The sequence below is a fragment of the Aspergillus fischeri genome, genomic scaffold (genome assembly GCF_000149645.3).
Source record: "Aspergillus fischeri NRRL 181 1099437636262 genomic scaffold, whole genome shotgun sequence".
Classification (NCBI taxonomy): Eukaryota; Fungi; Ascomycota; class Eurotiomycetes; order Eurotiales; family Aspergillaceae; genus Aspergillus; species Aspergillus fischeri.
Window position 1 is genome coordinate 1,917,069 of NW_001509764.1, and position 18,456 is coordinate 1,935,524.

Below are 18,456 nucleotides of genomic sequence, written 5' to 3' on the forward strand. Positions count from 1 at the left end.
TATAGTCTCAACCTTGAAGTATATACTTCTAAGTCATCTCTATAATAACTATGATATCTTAAGTATGAGGAGTAGAAAGAGAGTATAGACTTACCTAAGAATATATTAATTAATAGGGTGGTGTTTAACACCTTCCACATCTAAGTAACTAATACTAGGAAAACTACATTAGATTAAATGGTGATATTGTTCTTAAAGACTACTAATGCTAGGCTAAAGCTATATCCTCTTAAGATATTAGTAGGTTACACTTATACAAAGCAGATCAAGCCTGGTGAGAAGAGGTTAGTAGATATTAATATCTCTTTAGGTTTGCTGGCCTATATAGTAGAGAATAGTGATTTAGTGCTATACCTAGGACAGTACACATAAGAGGTTAATGTACGAGAGAACTAATATCCCACTGCTAGTTTCATAGTCAAAGGCAAAGCAGTGATTCTAGACAGCTTCCCCCAGCCTCCAGAAACTTAGTGAAGTAAGCCAGATTCTCAGATATTCGGGGGTAGGATACAGACGAGCAGATTATGTAGCGAAGTGAATTATATTCCTGGTCACGAGAAGCCTCTAAGATACCTCTCAAGCCACATAGCCTTATGTCTCGATCGTACACATAATGCTGTATGCTGTTCTACGACCCAGCCCGAGCAACATATTATAACCACAGTGAATGCCAGATGCGTCGTCAGGCTGCCGTCTTACATCCACTCATGATATCACTGGTAATGATGGGAAGCAGGTCATTAAAAAAGATTTAAGCCGCCCTTCCTTCCAGAATGAACACTGTAGCCACTTCTTCCGCACGTAGTGCACTCTGGGCTTCCAAGACTAGTCTGGGAGCGAATGGCGCTTGTCAAGGGTAATGAAGACCCAACCTGCCTGCTAATTCAACTATGTTCAAGGGTACAGAACAAGGTCCGTGGTGGTAGTCTCTTGTCTATCCTAGCTGCTGCCGTTATTCCCCTGTCCTTTCTTTGGTTTCTTTGACGCCCAGGGATCTGGTGGGTCTTGGTGGTTCACTACCGATTATATCGTTGTGCGTCTATTCTCCGTATCTGGTTGGTCACATGTACGTAAACGGCAAAGAAGACTTGGAAGGGTTCTAAATCTACCTAGATAAGGTCGCCTTTACCGAAACGGAAAAACGGAACCCTGTAATATCTGAGAAGAATTTTGAAGTTCACTATGACCGCTAGGAAGTGGAAGCAAGGCGCCATCCCGGGTATAGATCACTGTATTCTTGCGCGGCCTGCTTTCGGATGTGTTGACGCATATCATAACTACGTACTCCGTCAGCTATGATCTGTTTAGTTCAGGTAAGGCAAACACCAACTCGTTAATCTCCTCAATAGTTAGTTTCTGATCCTCCTCCGCCACTGCGTACCATGGGCTATTCTTTTGACTAGAGAAGCCAATTCTCTCAGAAATATTCTCTCTCGCTCGGGCGCTTGCTGCTTGCACCTTGCTCGCCCGCGGTTTACGAACTTCCTCGTAGAGCCGCAAACCGGAAGATATGTCGTTCGTATACTGATACGAGCGTCCGAAGATGATGCCTAAAGCTGCGGCATCTTCAATTGCCTGGCATGCACCCTGACTCTGATCTGGGAGCATAGGATGTGCAGCATCTCCAAGGATGCAGGTACGACCTCTGCTCCAATACGGGTAGGGTTCATGAGCGAAGAGCCGCCAAGGTCGAATATCAACTGGGTCCGCGTGACTAAATAGCGCGTGCAAGGCAGGATCGAGTGTGGGAAACGGCGCGAGCAGCTGTCTGCGGTCGCCAGCAAAATCCCAACCCTCCTCTACCTCCTCCTCCTTCTCATTCGTAGGAGTAGGGAAGAATATATAAAAGGAGTGGATTTCGCCCTCACGGCAAGGAGCGAAGACAATCTTTTCTAGTCCTTGCCCGCCCCAGTACTCCAGAGCATCATTCTGGGACATGTCTGCAAGACCAAGCCCACGGACAACGGCTGTCTGGACAACGCAATGATAGCAAGTAGATGTAGCTCGTTTTCGTTGAGGATATATCCCAAGTGCTCGGCGGACGGATGACTAGGCAATTAGCTGTTATTGAATAGGTGAGATACACCATATGCAGGGCGTCGGCGACCTACCCCGACGCCATCGGCGCCAATAACCAGGTCATGCCTGACAATCACATCGTTTTGGAAACTGACCGTTCCAGTTGCGTGATCGACCGAATTACAGCTGTGATAGCGTTTCAACGATGCGGGCTCGCCCAATCCTGGTCCAGTGGCTGATTTCATCAGCATTGCATGCATGTCAGCTCGGAAAAAATTATAGTATTCCTGGCCCCGTCAGCATGGAGAGATGGTAACTATAATGAGCCCGGAACGACGCACGTAGCCCGACAGATCGTAGATACCCTGTATCTCTCCGTTGTTGAGAGCATGTCGAATCAGCTTTCGAATGCTACATGGTCTCCCGTGGGAGATATCGACATTCCACTTGTTTAGCCACTTAGTTCCATTTGCACCGCAGCTAATAGAAGCTCCCAAACTGCCGCTGTAATCTCCTCGTTCGTAGATTGTTACTCGGTGGCCTGTCCGACGAAGAGAGGTTGCGGCAGCGAGCCCCCCTGGAATCCCTAGTTAACTATATAAAGTCCATCAAGGGGGGAAGGAGGAGAAATCAGGCGCAGGCAGAATGGGAGCAAGTTAAACACTTACCAATCCCACCGCCAATGATAGCCACACTCAACTGGCGCCACTGTTGTGATCCAGAAATCATGTCAGGTGTTCTTTAGTCGATACGGAAGAATGAAGGTCAAGATGCCAACTTTGGCGAGTATTTGTACCAGACGGCATAATTCCGGTATTGGTACAAGTAGCAGAAAAATGTGATCTATCGACAGGCAATGTGTGTTGGTCACCTTACATATCGTCTACGAGAAAGATGGCCACTGGTTCATTGTGGGCCGGGCAAAGGAGCTCATCAAGGTAAGAGGTTACTCAGTAGCGCCGGCGGAGATTGAGGCGCTACTGCTGGAGAAAGAGACGAGGATAGCAGACGTGGCAGTTCTAGGAGTGAAGACAGGGGATGGTGATGGAGAGGAAGCGCCCAGGGTGTACATGGGTCTGAAGAAAGTGGAAGGCAGTAAGGGGCGATGCAAGGGGGAGTTGACCGAGGAGCAGATCCGCGCGATCGTGCAGCAACACCTGGCCAGTCATAAAGCTCGCAAACGAGTCTGTATGAGCAGATAGGAAATGGACTGGGCATGATACTGTACCGTTGGCTTCCAGATCCACTCTTCAACCTTCACCTTCTTCCGGAAAAATGCAATGAGCTCGTACCTGTTTCCGATAAAAAAGACTACTCTAGATTCTCGTACACTCTATAGGTATTGAAACTGAAGGTCCACAGAGTGGCTTGTCCAGTGTGTCCTTGATTTCCATTCGTAGCATTTGGAAAAGTAATAATCTGTCCTTGGCTTTTCCCCTTAGCCACTCCAATCTAGACAGTATGCTTCTCGGTCCAGTTTGTCACCAAAGGTCGACCTGCGCTTCTTGCATACTGAATTGTAGCACTGAACATTCCTGCTAGTCAAGCATGACCATCCATATAAGAGGCTAAAAGGTTTGTCTGACAGCCGCATCACCGAATAGACGACAATCAAACGAAGCACAAGCTTGCCTGGGGACTGGTCTGCCCAGTCAGCCACAATCACACACCATTCTGACCCAGTTATTTCAGACAAATTCACATAAGAACTGCCTCTATACTCCAACCATGACTATTAACATTTTACGAGGATTGCAAAATCATAGCCTCCCTGACAAGGAGCCTGGCAACAAAAGCAGGTACCTTACTGTTGAGTAACAATGTGGAAAACGGCATAAAAGCTATCCACAGTGACATGCCACTATTGGAAATCTCACACGACTCGGAGAGTAAACGAGCACGACGCAAATACGACGAACTCGGTTAACGCCCTCAAAAAATACTACAACATGCAGTTTCCAAAATATAGCAAACTGCCAGCAGGTTTTGACAAACAACCAGAGACAAGAACTTGATATTCCGAGACTGTTGGGTCAGCAGGAGATCGGAGAACGATTTGTCTCGCTAGTATAGATATCTGCTGCCAATAATCACTTTTTCGAGTGACCTTTGCGATTTTTTCCCTATGCGATCGCACTGATCTCAAAGTGGTCGGCCATAACAGCCGGCCTTGTAGCAGTGTTATTGATTCCCACATTGCACAAGTCGATTGTTCGAGGTGTGAGGCGCCTCCAGGTGCTCCATCAGTCGGAATAAAGCCTGCTGCATCTGAAGGAGGCGTTTCGGGGGCAGTAAAATAATGTTTTCATGGTCGAAACGAATTTATCTCTGGGAAACGTACAGTACTGAACGAATTTGACGTTTGTTCAAGCATCAATCTTACTGAGTCATTATGTACCCGATGGAATCTGTAACCTGTTGCCTGCTCTTCACATTCTCCATGAAATAACAATTCTTTCGCTTAAGAGCCTGGATCGCAGTTGTCATACAGCATGGCATCGACTAGAATCAGTCGTAGGTTACCAGATGGTAATCGATACACAACCGCGCAGAATAAAGTATCCAAGCAGATATATGCAAATATCAATGATCTGACACTTCTAAATCTCCCCACCAATCGCCCAGTACAGCACCACCCCATAAACCAGCAGGACCTTCTGCGCAACCCCCAGACCAATCTCTTCCACCACACTGACGGGCACCATCCAGTTTTTCTCCGGCTGTTGTCGCGCAGCTGGGTATAAGTACCACGGCGACGTCGCACACATCCAGCTACCCACCCAAAGGAATCCCACGAGCCTCTGCCAGAAGGGCACCGCGCCCTGACTCTGCCCCGTCGCCCGGCGCCAAACTTCCTGGGCCCCGTCCTCGAGCATGATGGCTAGCGGAAACAAGCAGAAGAAAGGCATGGCCCCAGACACAGATGGTGGGACACCCAAGATAGCATCGCAGGCTAGGTGTAGCACGCCGGATGTGAAAAAGGTGAAGAAGATGTTGGTGTAGCGTTCCAGAAGTGAGGGGCGGGGGAGGCGCAAGACGTCTCTCGCGACATAACTACCCACCGAGGTGAGAGGCCAACGGAAGGATTGATGCCAGAATTTACTGTGTGGGTTACTCGCTTGCCTTGCAAACTCCAGGAAATCTGGGAAATCATCCCGGGAAATTCACTTACCCCCAGAAACCACGGATGGTGCAAGCATCCCGCACTCTGCCGAAGCCCGGCCGACAAGACTCCGGCGCAGAAATGCGCAGCACCACCAAGACGAGGAAGTAGATCCGGGAAATGATGTTCAGGCAGACGCGCGACGGCACAAGCCAGGAGAAGATCCCCACAGAGACACGCCCTAACCACTGTTCAAACGTTGCGTCGAGATACCTATACTCCAAGCCTGGGCCGAACAGGCGCGCCAAGTCCCTCGGGGGCGTGTCCTTTGTCGACATGTAGATTAAATCCAGCAGCAGGTACTGCCATATGATAATGGCGCTTTCCCGTAGGACGTACCGCCTCCGGCTCAGCCTTTGCTGCTTGGTTTTCTGGAGGTAAGCTGCGTGCTGGGGTACATTCTTGACCTCCCAGACTGTGCCGATACCTCGGAAGTTGACTAACAATGCCCAGGCACAGGCAACGCGAAAATACAGACCTGAAGATGGGATGCACAATCCTGCATGTACCAGCTCAGTCTCATCTAGATTTGTGATGAGGAGGAGATTGAGGCATTGCAGAGCTGCCACAGTTGCTTGGCCCGCCGCCACGCCTTTCAGGAATTGACTCGTGGTCAGCGAGGGCACCTGGAGGGAGAATCGATACAGAATGTACAAAAGACATGGCGTCCAGGCCAGTCGAAGAAAGGATGACTTTTGAGTGGTTATGATGACAAAGGCAGTGGGCACAGTAAAAGCTAGATAAAGTGCTAGCTCCTGGGCAATAGACCACAATGTTGACGAAAGCACGAGATCCATCGTTGCTAACCAGACAATCCCTTGTACGACTTGCTCTCAGGAAGAGGTGAGCTATATACATTGGCATTCCATTGCTTGTGTTGTTGTTGCTGTATCTGTTTTAATGCAAGGGTGGATGCATACAAGTCATTGGTTCTTCTTTTGCCCCGATTGATAGATACAGCGCTGTAATCAGACTGATCCAGTGAGGACCGTCAGGCTAACTTCGCAGTTCCAGCCAATCTCAAACCCAGCTCACAAGCCAGAGAATGCACGTACCACTCGTTGAACTTGGTGTGTCGATCTCAAGAAGGGTAGACTAAAGGATAGACTCAAGAATTCGATTGGCTTCTGTGTTAATAGGACGGGACGGTGATAGTACTCAGCGCTAAGAATCCACCTGCCATGGCCACCATGCGTGAGACATGGCAGGGGGGTTGCTGATGCTGGTGGAGCTGTGTGACCAATTTCTGGCCTTTGAGCTGAGAAGTCGGCGAAAATGATTCAGGTTGCCGTCGGGGATCTAGCTAGCAAGATGTGGATCAGGTTGTCATTACAGTGAACTGATCAATGAGCGCTTGGAAATAGCTAACTACTGCAAGCTGATTATTTAGCGCAGTGGAAACATCTACATGTGGCGTCCATAACAAAGTTTCGACTAGTCAAGTCAAGAGACACAATCAATACCAGCTGGGCCACTGAAATCTAACCAACCTCATTCTTTCGATGTATATGTAATATGCAGCTGAAAAGTCGGTCAAGTCATCCAATGATCTAACCATGTGAAGCTTCCTGCAGGTTGCGTCACAAATACACTGAATTTGCGATCTGCGTGGGATCGATCCATTCCAATTAGGAAAACTGAAATAACCCAACAAAGATGCGGAAGCTAAAAAAAACTTGCCTGTTCGTAACTAAATACAAGAAGTTAGAGCAAGCAAGAACGGGGGAGTCAGAACTAAAACGCAAAGACAACCTACTCCGTAGGATAAGTTCAGCCCATACATATGAGAATCATGAGCGCCCAGAGAACACACTCTCGGGTCAATCAGGATGAACAGGTACACGATGGACTTGCTAGCCTTCATGGCCCATGTGAAGGTGTCCCCAGCAACGACTCTCCGTATGCTCTGTCTTCGCTCGACCACAATCCTCTCGGAATAAACGTCACCTTTTTGCTGTTCTTCCATGCCGCACAGCCCGAGGAAGGTATTCGGGTCCTGGAGGATGGCATCAAACAGCTGCTGAAAGCTCACCCCTTCCTCGCAGGAGACGTGACTCGCCAGACAAAATTTAGCCAGAGGAAGAATACCTGGCAGATCGAACCAGACGCTCCAGAGTCGCTTCTCAAGATCCCTATGCTCCAGACACGATATTGCCTGGCCAACTCGATCAAGGAACTCGAGTCAAAACGCCTCCTAACGGGCGCCGAGGAACAGGAGATCATGCGTCAGCTCGCCCCGTTGCCTATCGACATGGATCTTTCGCTGCCACAAAGGCCGGTTCTGCGCTTCCAAGCCAATATCATGCGCGATGGGGTCATTCTCGCCATGACATTCCACCACGCTGCAATGGATGGCGCGGGTGCTGCACGAGTCCTGGGCCTGCTAGCCGATTACTGCAGGGATCCGGCCGCGTCTTCGGCGGGTGTGATACCAGACCGGCAGTTACGATCGCAGATTGACTGTCTTGCGGCAGGATGTAGTTCCGGCGCCTCGAGGGCGGATTTCAGCCAGCACTATTGCGGCCTCGGAGATTGGGCGGCACTCCTCGCGGAGAATTGGTCAGGCTTCCTGCAGGCGAGAGCTACCGAACTTGTAACCTGGCGACTGACGATTCCCGGTTTCAAGGTCCAGTATTTAAAAGGAGCTTGCAATGCGCTGCTACAGGGGCAAACGTCTGCGCTGGCTGGGAGGCCGACTCCGAGGATCCTATCCAATAACGACACTGTGAGCGCCCTGATAGCCATGATACTTCGGCAAGCGGGACAATTGGCTGGTCAATCTACTGAACTGTCGATTGCAGTGGACATGCGCGCCAATTTCCAATCACCGGCCTTCAATAACTATCTGGGAAACATGGTGCTACTGACATACACGCCGATCCCCGCTAGGAAGGACCCGGCCCCAGTCGATGGACCATTTCCCCCAACAGAATTGCCCCAGGAGTATCTGGAAGAGCACACCCGGATTGCAGCCCGTATACGACAAAGCCTTCTCGATGTTGACGCAGAGTACATACAAGGCGTTCTTTCCCACCTCCACTCGCAGACCGACTGGGCGAAAATTGGATTCCGGGGTGTCCCGATCCCCTTGAGCAGCTTTAGGAATTTTGAAATCTTTGGTCTGGACTTTGGAGAGAGCCTGGGATCGCAGCCTCGAGGGTTCCAACTACATTTACCCGTCCTGGGGGGGATGTGTTTTATCCTTCCAAAGCGTCAAGATAGCACGGAGCCGTGGGACTTGCACCTGACTCTCAACCGTGACGATGTATCTAACGTAGCAAATGATCCTTTGTTTCGCTGGGCTGCTGGGGAGCACCTATGAGTATAATCCATATCATGCCTGAACTACTGAATATAGGAGTGTGCCAGCACTGGACGGAGAATCAAGACGAACAGCTTTCTATCCTTGCGCTGCATTGTTCTTCAACCTACAGTTTTGAAAAGAAAAGAATTCGCAAGAAGCAATAAATGAGATATGGGCTGTCTCACTGGGATACTACTGTTTCTGTAATGGCTTGAGATCATTGGTCAAGGAACCTTAACTGCATCATTTCAACATAAAACAAGAAGTAGACGAGAATAATGAAATACGCAAGATAGCACTTATCTGTATCAACAGAGCTACAACATCCATCCATGATGAACCTCCCGAGATTTATGTCAGATTAAAACATATCCAGAGATCCTGACACAAGCAACAGCTCAACGAAACAAGCCAGAACATTCCAAATCCCCAGCGCGAAATTCCGCCGGTGCACTCTGCCCCCACTACTCGGATCTTTCGTATCAAAGAGATATAGCTGCTCGCCGAGAGAGGCCGTCCACACCCCCAGCCACGAGAACCAGAGCCAAGCGGAGCCGTTCTCATGCAGAATCCACGGGATCGCCATGATCACGGCGACGGCTTGCAGCAGGAGCAACCCGTGCACGTAGTTGCCCGCGAAGACGTACGAGGAGTTGACGCTGAGCCTACAGTCATCCTTGATGTCCTGGTAGCTGTAGGCGGTGTTGAAGTAGATGGTCCACAGGAACAGGAAGACGCAGAGCGGGAGACATTTCGCGACCAGGTCGTGTGACGAAACGCTGTCTTCGTAGACGGAGGCCCAGGCGGGGAGGATGGTGAGGGCGCTGCTGGCGCCGAGGATGTACTGGGGGTAGATGCCCAGTTTACGCGTTGTCGGGCGCTTGCCGAAGGGATAGAGGATGATGCCGGTTGTGAGGGGGAGCATGAATGTCCATCTACAGAGAATGAGCTTCCATGATTTCAAAAATCGGCAGTATGATTGTCATGGATCGGCTTACACGTTCCGCCCGCTCAGCATGCGGTCCATAAGCCAGACTGAGGCCGCATACTGGACCAGCATCCAGATGAAGGCAGCTCTCGTGGAAAGCCGGCCGGACGCGAGGGGCCGGTTCTTGGTGCGGGCGACCTGGGCGTCGATGTCGCGGTCGATCCAGTCGTTCCATACCATTCCGGCGCCGCTCAACAGATATGTATACATAAAGGCCAGTCCTGCGCGGCCAAGCACCCAGTCTGAAGGAATGTGTACGCCATCGGCGTGTCGCGAGGCTGCCGCAAGGAAGATGGACCAGACTGGGACGTAGTGGTTAGCGTGGTATGATTATTTTGAGGGGGTTTATTACCACCAGGGAATATAGCAAATAAACAGTTGTATTTGTCAAATCGGGAGACATCGATGAGCGTGCGGACCAGCTGTGACTGAGAGGTGGCCATCATGAGAAGAATGATCAAGCCTAAGTCTGGTCTCCAAGGTCAAGGACTATTATCACGACCCCTTGAGGCGTTGAGACATAGATGTATGGCTGAGATGTGCGCAATACATGTAAATGATAGAGCAATGCATCCCATACTAGATACAAGACGATCATTTCCTCATATCAACCAGCTCGATCTCCTTATGCAGCAGCCCCACTACAAGTGCTACTATTATGTACAAAAAATAGACAAGTGTAGATATGCAGGTCGTGTGGATCGTTCCATAGTCTTACTGTGGAACCCTTGTAGGAAATGTGATCTATCGACTCGACTCTCGATTGACTCTGGGTCATCAAATGACCGCAAGGCTTCCATTATCCTACAAGGCAATGCCACTATACAACCAATGTGGAATGCAGCATCCGGATCACAATAGCCACTAGGCACAGACCTGCCACCGTCAGAGAAAATGTAGGCCTCTTGCGTGGCTGGCTGAACTGGATCCAGCCAGGACCAGACCGCTCGGGTGGCTCCACAAATTCCAAGGTAATACCACCAGCGATGCCTCGGGAGGCCCAGTCCGCCGGCTTATCTCCAGCGTAGGGCAAGAGATAGCGTCCCAAGATCCGATTCTTGAGCCCTTGCCGCGAGTGGAGACGCATGGCCGATCGAGCAGCGACGGCCACCGGGCCTAGCCGACGGAGGCGACCCTCGACGAAGCCAGCCAGAACCTCTGACAGATCAGCAGCTGCGGGCGGATCGTCGGGTCCACAGCCGTACAGCCAAGTCCGTAACCTGTTGCTGAGCTGTGCTGCATCCTCGATGGCGCAATTGGCACCCTGTCCGATATGGGGTGCGAACTGCATGGGTGGTCTCCTGAGTCAATATCCCGCAAATCAGAGTCAAGGTGGCTGCTGACCTTGTGCATGCTGTCTCCAATGCAGATGATGTTCCTCCAGTGCCATTTGCTGAATAGACCTTCCTCCAAAGGTGTCATCTGGAAGACCTCGCATTGCGCCCAGACATGGCCGAATTCGACACCATTCCAGACTGGCTCATGCACCAATCTCTCACAGTGGGCTCGGGCGTCTGCGGGGCTGAAGCGAGGCACATTTTTGCGTGATCCATCATAGACGGATTCCTTTTCGAGTTTGATAAAGAGGAACCAAAAGACCCTGCCATTCTGGCCGATCACGCTGAGGATACTCCACCCGTCATTGTAACAGGTGATTTGCTCCCCTGGTTCCAGTTGATCGACTGGTGATGAGATTCCAAAGATACAGGCATAGTTGATCGTCAACTCTATGAACCAAATGGTGCGTTAGTTTTCAAGTGCATGGCCAAAAAAAATAGGCCAAAAACCAAAGAAAAAGCCACAGTGGGGTAGATACTATTGTATTCACTCCGAAAGATCTCCCCCTGTGATGCCTTGGCCAATCGCCACATCTCTGCCCGTATCCGACTGTGTACTCCATCTGCGCCGACGACAAGATCGCCCTGGTAGACGTGTCCGTTGCTTGTTCGCACGGTGACTCCATCTTGAGTACTCTCGATGTTCACGACTTGGTGACCGAGTTTCACTCGGCCGGATTGGACCGGCCCAGTCGCTAGGATCTGCAGCAACTTCTGTCGATCCAAGAATGCAAGAGGGTAGCCGAACCTAAGACCCCGCATTAGCCTGGAGGGGGAAGTGGACGCCGCATATTGACTGACCGCTGCTGCAACAGTGCAGGATACTGACTAGTAAAGTGAAAGCCATCGGGGTAGGTTACATGCGCCCTCGCCAAAGGCTCGATCAGCTGCTCGATCTGGTGGTATAACCCAAGCTGTTCCATGATTCGGCCGCCATTGGGCATGATACCGATGGATGCTCCTTCCTGAGGGGCGATCTCCTCCTTCTTCTCCAGCAGGACATAGTCAATCTTGGCCTTTTCCAAGCAGTGGGCGAGTGTGAGACCGGCGATGGATCCTCCAATAATGAGGACTCTCATGATGCTCTATGGCTGTGCTGGGGGAAAATAGAAGCAACTAAACGTACAAACCTTGATACCTGTGCACTTTTATGTAGAAAATAAAGTTACAGCTAGTACCTTAAAAGACTGCCACAACATTCTGCAGCAACTTGCCAGATCGGCACCATTGGAATTTGCCAGTATGGCTACACGTGCAATCTCCCTTGCTCTCACCTATACTTTCTCATATTCTTAGAGAAAATTCCTCGTCTGCTAAACTATTATGGCATAACGTGTCCAGGCTCGTAACGAACATTCTGGATCGACCGATCGGTCAGTTCCATAGCCACATTACCCCTTGCATGTTCAGCTCTTCGGTCTCAATCCTCGCCGATCTCGATTGGTATGCTCACCGCCATTTAGCACCCAGGTTCCATGTACGTAGTATCACCGTGCATAATCTTCAGTCGATCATAGAGCTTTCTTCCATTGGCTTCTGTGCTCCTGACGCCGAATGCGCCACAGAAAAACCACATAGGCAATATCCAGGGAGAAACACATGAGACCATGCCAGGCGACGAAAGGGTGACTGATCCAGCCGAACTCCTGCGGCCAATGCGTTTCCCGCACATGAAGAAAGATTCCACCAATGTACGAACCCAGGAATCTCGAAAGCCTTTGAAAACCCAATTAGTCAAATGGCACGCTGACGTAAGATCTGAAAGGCAAAAGGAAGATACCAGATCGTGTACGAAGCTCCCCTGCTTGACCCCCGGCTCATGAGCTGGCAGACTGCACCCGAGGTCAACAGCTCAAAGCACAGAAAGGCGCCCCAGTTGGCCGCCTTGCCCACTCCCACCGTCGTGGCCAGTGCTAGATGACCCGCCGTGAAGGCTGCGATCGCCACGGGGAAGATCCATGGAAGGCACTGCCGGACGAGCGGGGCGTGCTGCCATTCGTTGGGGGCGAACTTGATAGCCGTATACATGAGGAAGAGGTTCAGAATCATCCATGTGGTGAGCACGGCTCTCTCGGCGGAATTGTGAGATGGGTAGATGACGCTGTAGACGAACTCCCAGGCGAAGTTGCAGCACAGTGGCAGGATGGCCATGCCGTAGGTGCGGTCCTTGTACGATTGGTATATCATGGCCAGGTAGTTGATAGACCATCCCAATCCTTGGGCCAGCAGGGCCCAATTCGCTATCCAGGCAACTTCTCTGTACTGGGGAGGTGCCGATGAGATATCTGACCACCCGTCCATGGCAGCGGCTGTCTTGTCTTTGAAAGGGATGCGATATAGAAAATGAAGCAAGTTATGGAGGATAATGGTCAGCGAGGAGGGTGATACGACGATGGATTGCTGTTCAGAAGGATATTTGGGGATTAGACAGTGTTCGATGGCTGGTTTCTGCTCGAGTCTACCAGCCAAACTAGGACACATACGGTATACATAGGTCAGAAGCCCCACCCTTCCTTTTCCTTTAAGACTAACCTGCTGGGCTTTATAGTAATGTGCGTTTCACAAGGATGAGCAGTATTAATATTCTTACCAACATCGCAATAGAGTCTGATACTTGCCTTATTAATAACCGCTTCGGCTTTGAACACATTGCATCTACCCTATCCTAAGTTTCTATTCTCCATCGTCAACGAGGTTTGATATTCATCCCTCTTCCCTTCGGCACATGATTTCCTGATGAAGGCTGTGATTGACCTGAATTACTTTTGAGTCAATACTTCAAATTCTTTTGGAGCTGGCGCGCGTCTTCGAACTTCTATCCTTGCTCTTGGGTCACGGAACGACGCAAACCCACTCGTAAGCATATCATGCGGACTGTCCTTCACTAGCCTCCATTCATACTTCAGCAACATATGGCAGAGCGCTATCTTGATCTCCGTAGCTGCAAAGAATCGACCAGGACAGGCATACTTCCCGTACCCAAACCCCAGGTGGTTTTGGCCCGTCGTCGTGAACGGTGCTCGGGACTTGTCGGCTCCTTCACGCAGTCTCAAGTACCGGTACCCATCGAAGACCTCAGGATCAGGATAGATGTCAGCATCCCCCGCGACGTCGTTAGTCACCATGACAGGCGTTCCCGTGGGAATCTCCGTGCCATTGGTCAGCTTGATGTTCTGTCGGGTAAAGCGCGAAAATGTACCTAGAGCAACGGTAAGCATGTGCCAGATTCGACGGCCCAGGACTTGTACCAGTTGTGATTGGATGCAGTCGCTGGCTTTCTTTCAAAACACTATCAAGGAGTTTTAGTTGGTTCAGCGTCGAGGCTCGCCATCCAGTCTTCTCGAGGACTGAAATCACCTCTTCTCGTAGGTCCTGGATCAAGCCCGGTTGGTCGCATAGGTTGATGAGCACTTTGATCAAGAGATCGGCGCTGGAATGGATGGATGCATTCGCCAGTCTTAGCTGCACCATGGCTGCATCATACTTATTGCCACTGGCGAAAGCGTCGACCCAGGTGAGGCTGGAGAATCTGTCAGTGCGTGGGTTCTTCCTCGATTCCTCCAGAGCAGAATTGATCAGTCCCCGTGCTGCCTTGATTTCCCGCCGGAGCTTCTGGCATGGAGGGAGAAACCAGTGAAGGACGGGTCGAAGCACAGCGGGGCACATGTGCAGAGCTAGAATTGCGTGGTGTCGAACGATGGTGAAATTAACGACTGTCTCCAGCCAGGCAGGATTACGGCACAACGGTTCGCCCACGAAGATGAGAGACGAGACTCTTGCAATCAGCCCCAGCATGCTCGGAAGCAGCGTCACCTCGTGCCAGTCTAAGAATGACCAAGGTTAACCGTGGCCATTTCTGGAATTCTCCTTTTGGGTCTGGCTTGACTTACCTGGTGAAACTGACCACGTATCTCCCAGGGCCGCAGACACTTCATCTGACAGAGGAAGCGTAAACTGTTCTGTCAAACGGGCATCAGTGGGACAAGCTGATAGTAAGAGGGAAAAGCAATCACCTAATTCTCGCGTGATGACGGAAATTACATCGCGCAGAACCGTATTGTGAAGGTTGCCCAGAAACATCGACTCGAAGCCCGGTACCTCTGCCATAAAGTCCTCGAACAAGTAAGCTGGCGTCTGCTCTTTTACCACTGTTCAGGCCACACTTACCTCGATCATCGCCCTGTAATGGTCCAAGAGTCTTTCATCCTTGAAATCTTTGATGAAGGCCCCGGACACCACAAGTTTGGGCCCCAGGTCGGTGACCACGCCAAAGATGGGCGACTGTAATGCCCTTTAGTTTCCCGTTTGCGTCATGATGTAGTTGTCTGGATGGGACGCACCTTGGAAAACCCAGCTTTGAGATACTCGGGACCATTTTTCTGGAATCTCCTGTGCGCGAATACATTGAGCACTTCCCAGGGTTTTCGAGAATTGACACTGGGAAACCCATCGAATTGGTCGCCGAGGAGTCGCGATCGAATGAAATACAGGCCCACTGCAAGCAGACAGGTCACCCATACAGTCCCTATGGAAGCATCTTCAAATCTGATCATAGTGCAAATGCTCTAGATGTCACAAATAGTGTGCAAGCAGACTCAAACCACTCGTCCAACCAGGTTCGTGGTAGAACAACAGTAGGGAATTTAATCACCCTGACTAAATCCTCCACCAGACAGCATGTGTGCTACTACTAAGCCATCCTGTCGAACAGTCAGGCGGCAAGATTCTGACAGCAGGTACAAGAGACCAAGTGGGGGCAACTATTTACGCCCCTTGCTTCTCTTGATTCATGCGTGCGCGGTGCTGGTGTAACCATATCAATAGTAGGATGATCTGCGTAGATCAGCTACCCAATTCCAGAGGCACATTTGTCTTGCACTAATTCCAGAGATTGCAATGCAATCTGTCAAAACCTGGTTGCCTTTTCTATGCCTCAAAATCTGGTCCAGATTGTTCTCCACAGCAATTTCAGCTCCTCTAAACCTCTGTCACGCATCATTGGATATACGAACGCCACTTTATGCATGATATCTTCTGAGCTCCGTGGCAAGTCGAGATGTATCTTAAGATCTGCCAATATTCATCATATGCTTCTCTCATTTTTTCCGCAAAATATTTTCCGTTGCTTTATACAGAACTGTACTGCAGGCTTCCCTTGGCCCCGAAACAGCCAGCTGTCGTCACACCGCTTGCATAAGGTATCCCTGCTGTTGCAGGACGTCGCTTTTCAGAGCCTGAAACTGGCAATCGCGGTATGGAAAATCACAGGGCTTATGGCATTTTGGCAGAGGAACAAGTGTAGGAAGATACACGCTACGGAATCAGCACTCCAATGGTGTCGGCTTCTTGATACAGGGAATGAAACCGATTACGTTGAACCAATCTGCAAAAAAAAAAAAGTAAGTCTACTTTAACTGCTAGATGTGCAAAATGATCCACAGACTGTCCGTAGATTCCCTCTCGTCACCCGAAAGTTGGCCCAATAATCATGTCCTACGCGCGACAAGTCCCACCTGTGACCTGCTAAACATCTTGCCAAATGTCTACGGCAGGCTCCGATGTCGATCATAGAAGAGCGGGTTCTATGCAGGCAGTCTTCACAGGCTAATCTCCTCCTTTCGTCGACGGACGTGGATCCTGGCCGTCGGATCTGGAAACAGATGAATGCCCTGACTCCAGACTCGCGGCGGCTGGCCATCCCGATGTTCCAGATCGTACTTGAGAAGGATATGACACAAGGCTGCTTTGATCTCGGCCGCCGCAAAAAACCGCCCAGGACAAGCGTGCTTCCCGTATCCGAACCCCATGTGTTTCTCCGTCGCCGACACTAGTTGGTGCTGGCCCTCTTGCCCCGATGCCTGTCGTAGCTTGTAGAACCGGTAGCCGTCGTATCGCCGAGGGTCCGGGTAGATCTCAGGTTCCCACATGGTGTGGGCAGACACCATGAGCGTCGTGCCTCGGGGGATACGCAGGCCATCAGACAAGTGCATATCGCTCTGCGCGATGCGGCCCATGGATACTGTCAAAGAACACCTAGATTAATTTGCCATTCCAGACGGGCGGCAGGGAAGGGGACGTACACAATCTGTTCGGCGCCAGGCGTTGGCTTTCCTTCAATGCGCTGTCCATCAGTTTGAGCCGGTACAAAGCGACCCTGGTCAATCCCTCATCACCCAGCACGGATATAATTTCTGCACGAATATCCCGGATTAGGTCTGGATCCGTGCAGAGGTCCATGAGCGCCTGCGCCAAGAGGTTAGAGGTTCCATGGATCGCGGCAAATGAGAGCAGCAGCTGTGCGGCCACGGCGTCATATGGTTGATCGCCATAAGAATTTTCCAGCCAGTCGATGACATCCGCGCGAGACGGCACAGGTTTGTCCTGAGCGGCCCGGCTGGCCCTGTCGGCTCGTCGCTGGGCCACCAAAGGTTCAAGGATCTCTCGCGCTTCGGCAATCTGAGCCTGCAAGGTTTGGCATGCGGGCAGGAACCGAGCCACGATGGGTCGTAGGAACTTGGGCCAAAAGTGAAGTGCTTGTGCTGCTAGGTAGACATTGTGCGTGTAGGTGATAATGATGTTGTGCCACTTGGGATCCCGGCATTTCTCTTGTCCGATAAAGGCTTTGGATGCCATCTGCGCGACGAGTTTGAGAGCCGTTTGACAGGGGCTGATCTCATGCCACTCTATTACCGCGTAGAGGAATGTCAGTATTCATATCCGGACACCGAAGCGATCATCTGGTGTGTACTCACCAGAGTCATCGGTCAAGGTTGTGGATAGTGCGTCGGCGACCTCTACAGACAAGTCCTCTGTCATATATGCTACTCATTTTGATTAATATTAGCCAAGGACTGTGTTGTCAGAGATTGGCCGGATCATGTAACTACCTAGTGCCTGCGTAAGGCTCGTCTTGAGGATCGTGTTTAACGGATTCCTTGGATCCAAGATCAATTTGAATGGCTCAAACCCCGGGATGTCGGGGTGAAACTCCTAGACAGGCTACTCAGTAATGACGAGTATGGAGTTTGGACATGGAAAGACGAACGGAGGCAATGAAATGGTCCAGACTGAGGCGATCGTCGCTGCGAACCTCTCGAGCGTATCGAGGCGACAGGACCAGCAAAGGCCCGTTGTCAGTGAGAATGCGAAAGGCATCAGGAGACTGACATGACAATGGACTTCAGTACTCCATATCCTGAATAACGTAGATTTCTCTCCGACTCACCTTCTCGAAGCCGTTCTGAAGAAGACGTGCCGCGTCTGAGCGAAATCGCTTCTTCGCCGTGGTGCGAAAGACGTCCCAGGCTCTTCCACTATTGATCACCGTCAACGTCGATGGGAAGAGGTACGAAGAGACAAGAAGAAGGGTCAAGGGACCCAGAAACAAGATAATTGCCAGTCCCCTGGCCCAGTTTGAGCCCAGAGGCATGTTGTCCATGCCGTCTCAAAGTCGCTTGAACGAGATGCTAGATATTATTGTCACATCTCGGGTGAGAAATACAGAAGATGAAGAAGACATGACCCAGAGATGTGATCGTACCGACTCCACTCCTTCGTGCAAGGAGCATCCTTGGATCGACGAATACATATGCAGGTCAGCCCTGGGATCTCCGACGGCGCCATATTTGCTCACCGCTCCTTAAAC

General features: G+C 50.7%; 8 protein-coding genes across 8 annotated transcripts; 1 reads left to right on the forward strand and 7 right to left on the reverse strand.

The window, feature by feature from the left end:
• Nucleotides 1–1,189: 1,189 nt before the first annotated feature.
• Nucleotides 1,190–2,279, reverse strand: NFIA_100440 (uncharacterized protein; the record flags this gene model as incomplete). Its single annotated transcript, XM_001262303.1, has 3 exons — nucleotides 1,190–1,277; nucleotides 1,331–2,049; nucleotides 2,112–2,279. 3 exons carry the CDS (start codon nucleotides 2,277–2,279, stop codon nucleotides 1,190–1,192), a joined length of 975 nt encoding a protein of 324 aa, XP_001262304.1.
• A 2,340-nt stretch (nucleotides 2,280–4,619) lies between these two features.
• On the reverse strand, nucleotides 4,620–5,979 carry pyr8 (acetyltransferase pyr8; the record flags this gene model as incomplete). Its single annotated transcript, XM_001262304.1, has 2 exons — nucleotides 4,620–5,121; nucleotides 5,192–5,979. 2 exons carry the CDS (start codon nucleotides 5,977–5,979, stop codon nucleotides 4,620–4,622), a joined length of 1,290 nt encoding a protein of 429 aa, XP_001262305.1.
• A 995-nt stretch (nucleotides 5,980–6,974) lies between these two features.
• pyr7 (O-acetyltransferase pyr7) lies at nucleotides 6,975–8,504 on the forward strand (the record flags this gene model as incomplete). Its single annotated transcript, XM_001262305.1, has 1 exon — nucleotides 6,975–8,504. The coding sequence occupies one exon, from the start codon at nucleotides 6,975–6,977 to the stop codon at nucleotides 8,502–8,504; it is 1,530 nt and encodes a 509-aa protein (XP_001262306.1).
• Nucleotides 8,505–8,847: 343 nt separating this feature from the next.
• On the reverse strand, nucleotides 8,848–9,917 carry pyr6 (polyprenyltransferase pyr6; the record flags this gene model as incomplete). Its single annotated transcript, XM_001262306.1, has 3 exons — nucleotides 8,848–9,421; nucleotides 9,485–9,776; nucleotides 9,851–9,917. 3 exons carry the CDS (start codon nucleotides 9,915–9,917, stop codon nucleotides 8,848–8,850), a joined length of 933 nt encoding a protein of 310 aa, XP_001262307.1.
• A 377-nt stretch (nucleotides 9,918–10,294) lies between these two features.
• Nucleotides 10,295–11,890, reverse strand: pyr5 (FAD-dependent monooxygenase pyr5; the record flags this gene model as incomplete). The annotated part of the gene is made up of 4 exons (XM_001262307.1): nucleotides 10,295–10,759; nucleotides 10,819–11,201; nucleotides 11,291–11,559; nucleotides 11,613–11,890. The coding sequence occupies 4 exons, from the start codon at nucleotides 11,888–11,890 to the stop codon at nucleotides 10,295–10,297; spliced, it is 1,395 nt and encodes a 464-aa protein (XP_001262308.1).
• Nucleotides 11,891–12,322: 432 nt separating this feature from the next.
• pyr4 (meroterpenoid cyclase pyr4) lies at nucleotides 12,323–13,112 on the reverse strand (the record flags this gene model as incomplete). The annotated part of the gene is made up of 2 exons (XM_001262308.1): nucleotides 12,323–12,527; nucleotides 12,592–13,112. 2 exons carry the CDS (start codon nucleotides 13,110–13,112, stop codon nucleotides 12,323–12,325), a joined length of 726 nt encoding a protein of 241 aa, XP_001262309.1.
• Nucleotides 13,113–13,570: 458 nt separating this feature from the next.
• pyr9 (cytochrome P450 monooxygenase pyr9) lies at nucleotides 13,571–15,364 on the reverse strand (the record flags this gene model as incomplete). Its single annotated transcript, XM_001262309.1, has 6 exons — nucleotides 13,571–14,010; nucleotides 14,060–14,635; nucleotides 14,702–14,770; nucleotides 14,825–14,924; nucleotides 14,979–15,092; nucleotides 15,152–15,364. The coding sequence occupies 6 exons, from the start codon at nucleotides 15,362–15,364 to the stop codon at nucleotides 13,571–13,573; spliced, it is 1,512 nt and encodes a 503-aa protein (XP_001262310.1).
• A 1,044-nt stretch (nucleotides 15,365–16,408) lies between these two features.
• pyr3 (cytochrome P450 monooxygenase pyr3) lies at nucleotides 16,409–18,240 on the reverse strand (the record flags this gene model as incomplete). Its single annotated transcript, XM_001262310.1, has 6 exons — nucleotides 16,409–16,830; nucleotides 16,892–17,494; nucleotides 17,564–17,632; nucleotides 17,699–17,801; nucleotides 17,857–17,973; nucleotides 18,037–18,240. 6 exons carry the CDS (start codon nucleotides 18,238–18,240, stop codon nucleotides 16,409–16,411), a joined length of 1,518 nt encoding a protein of 505 aa, XP_001262311.1.
• Nucleotides 18,241–18,456: the final 216 nt, after the last annotated feature.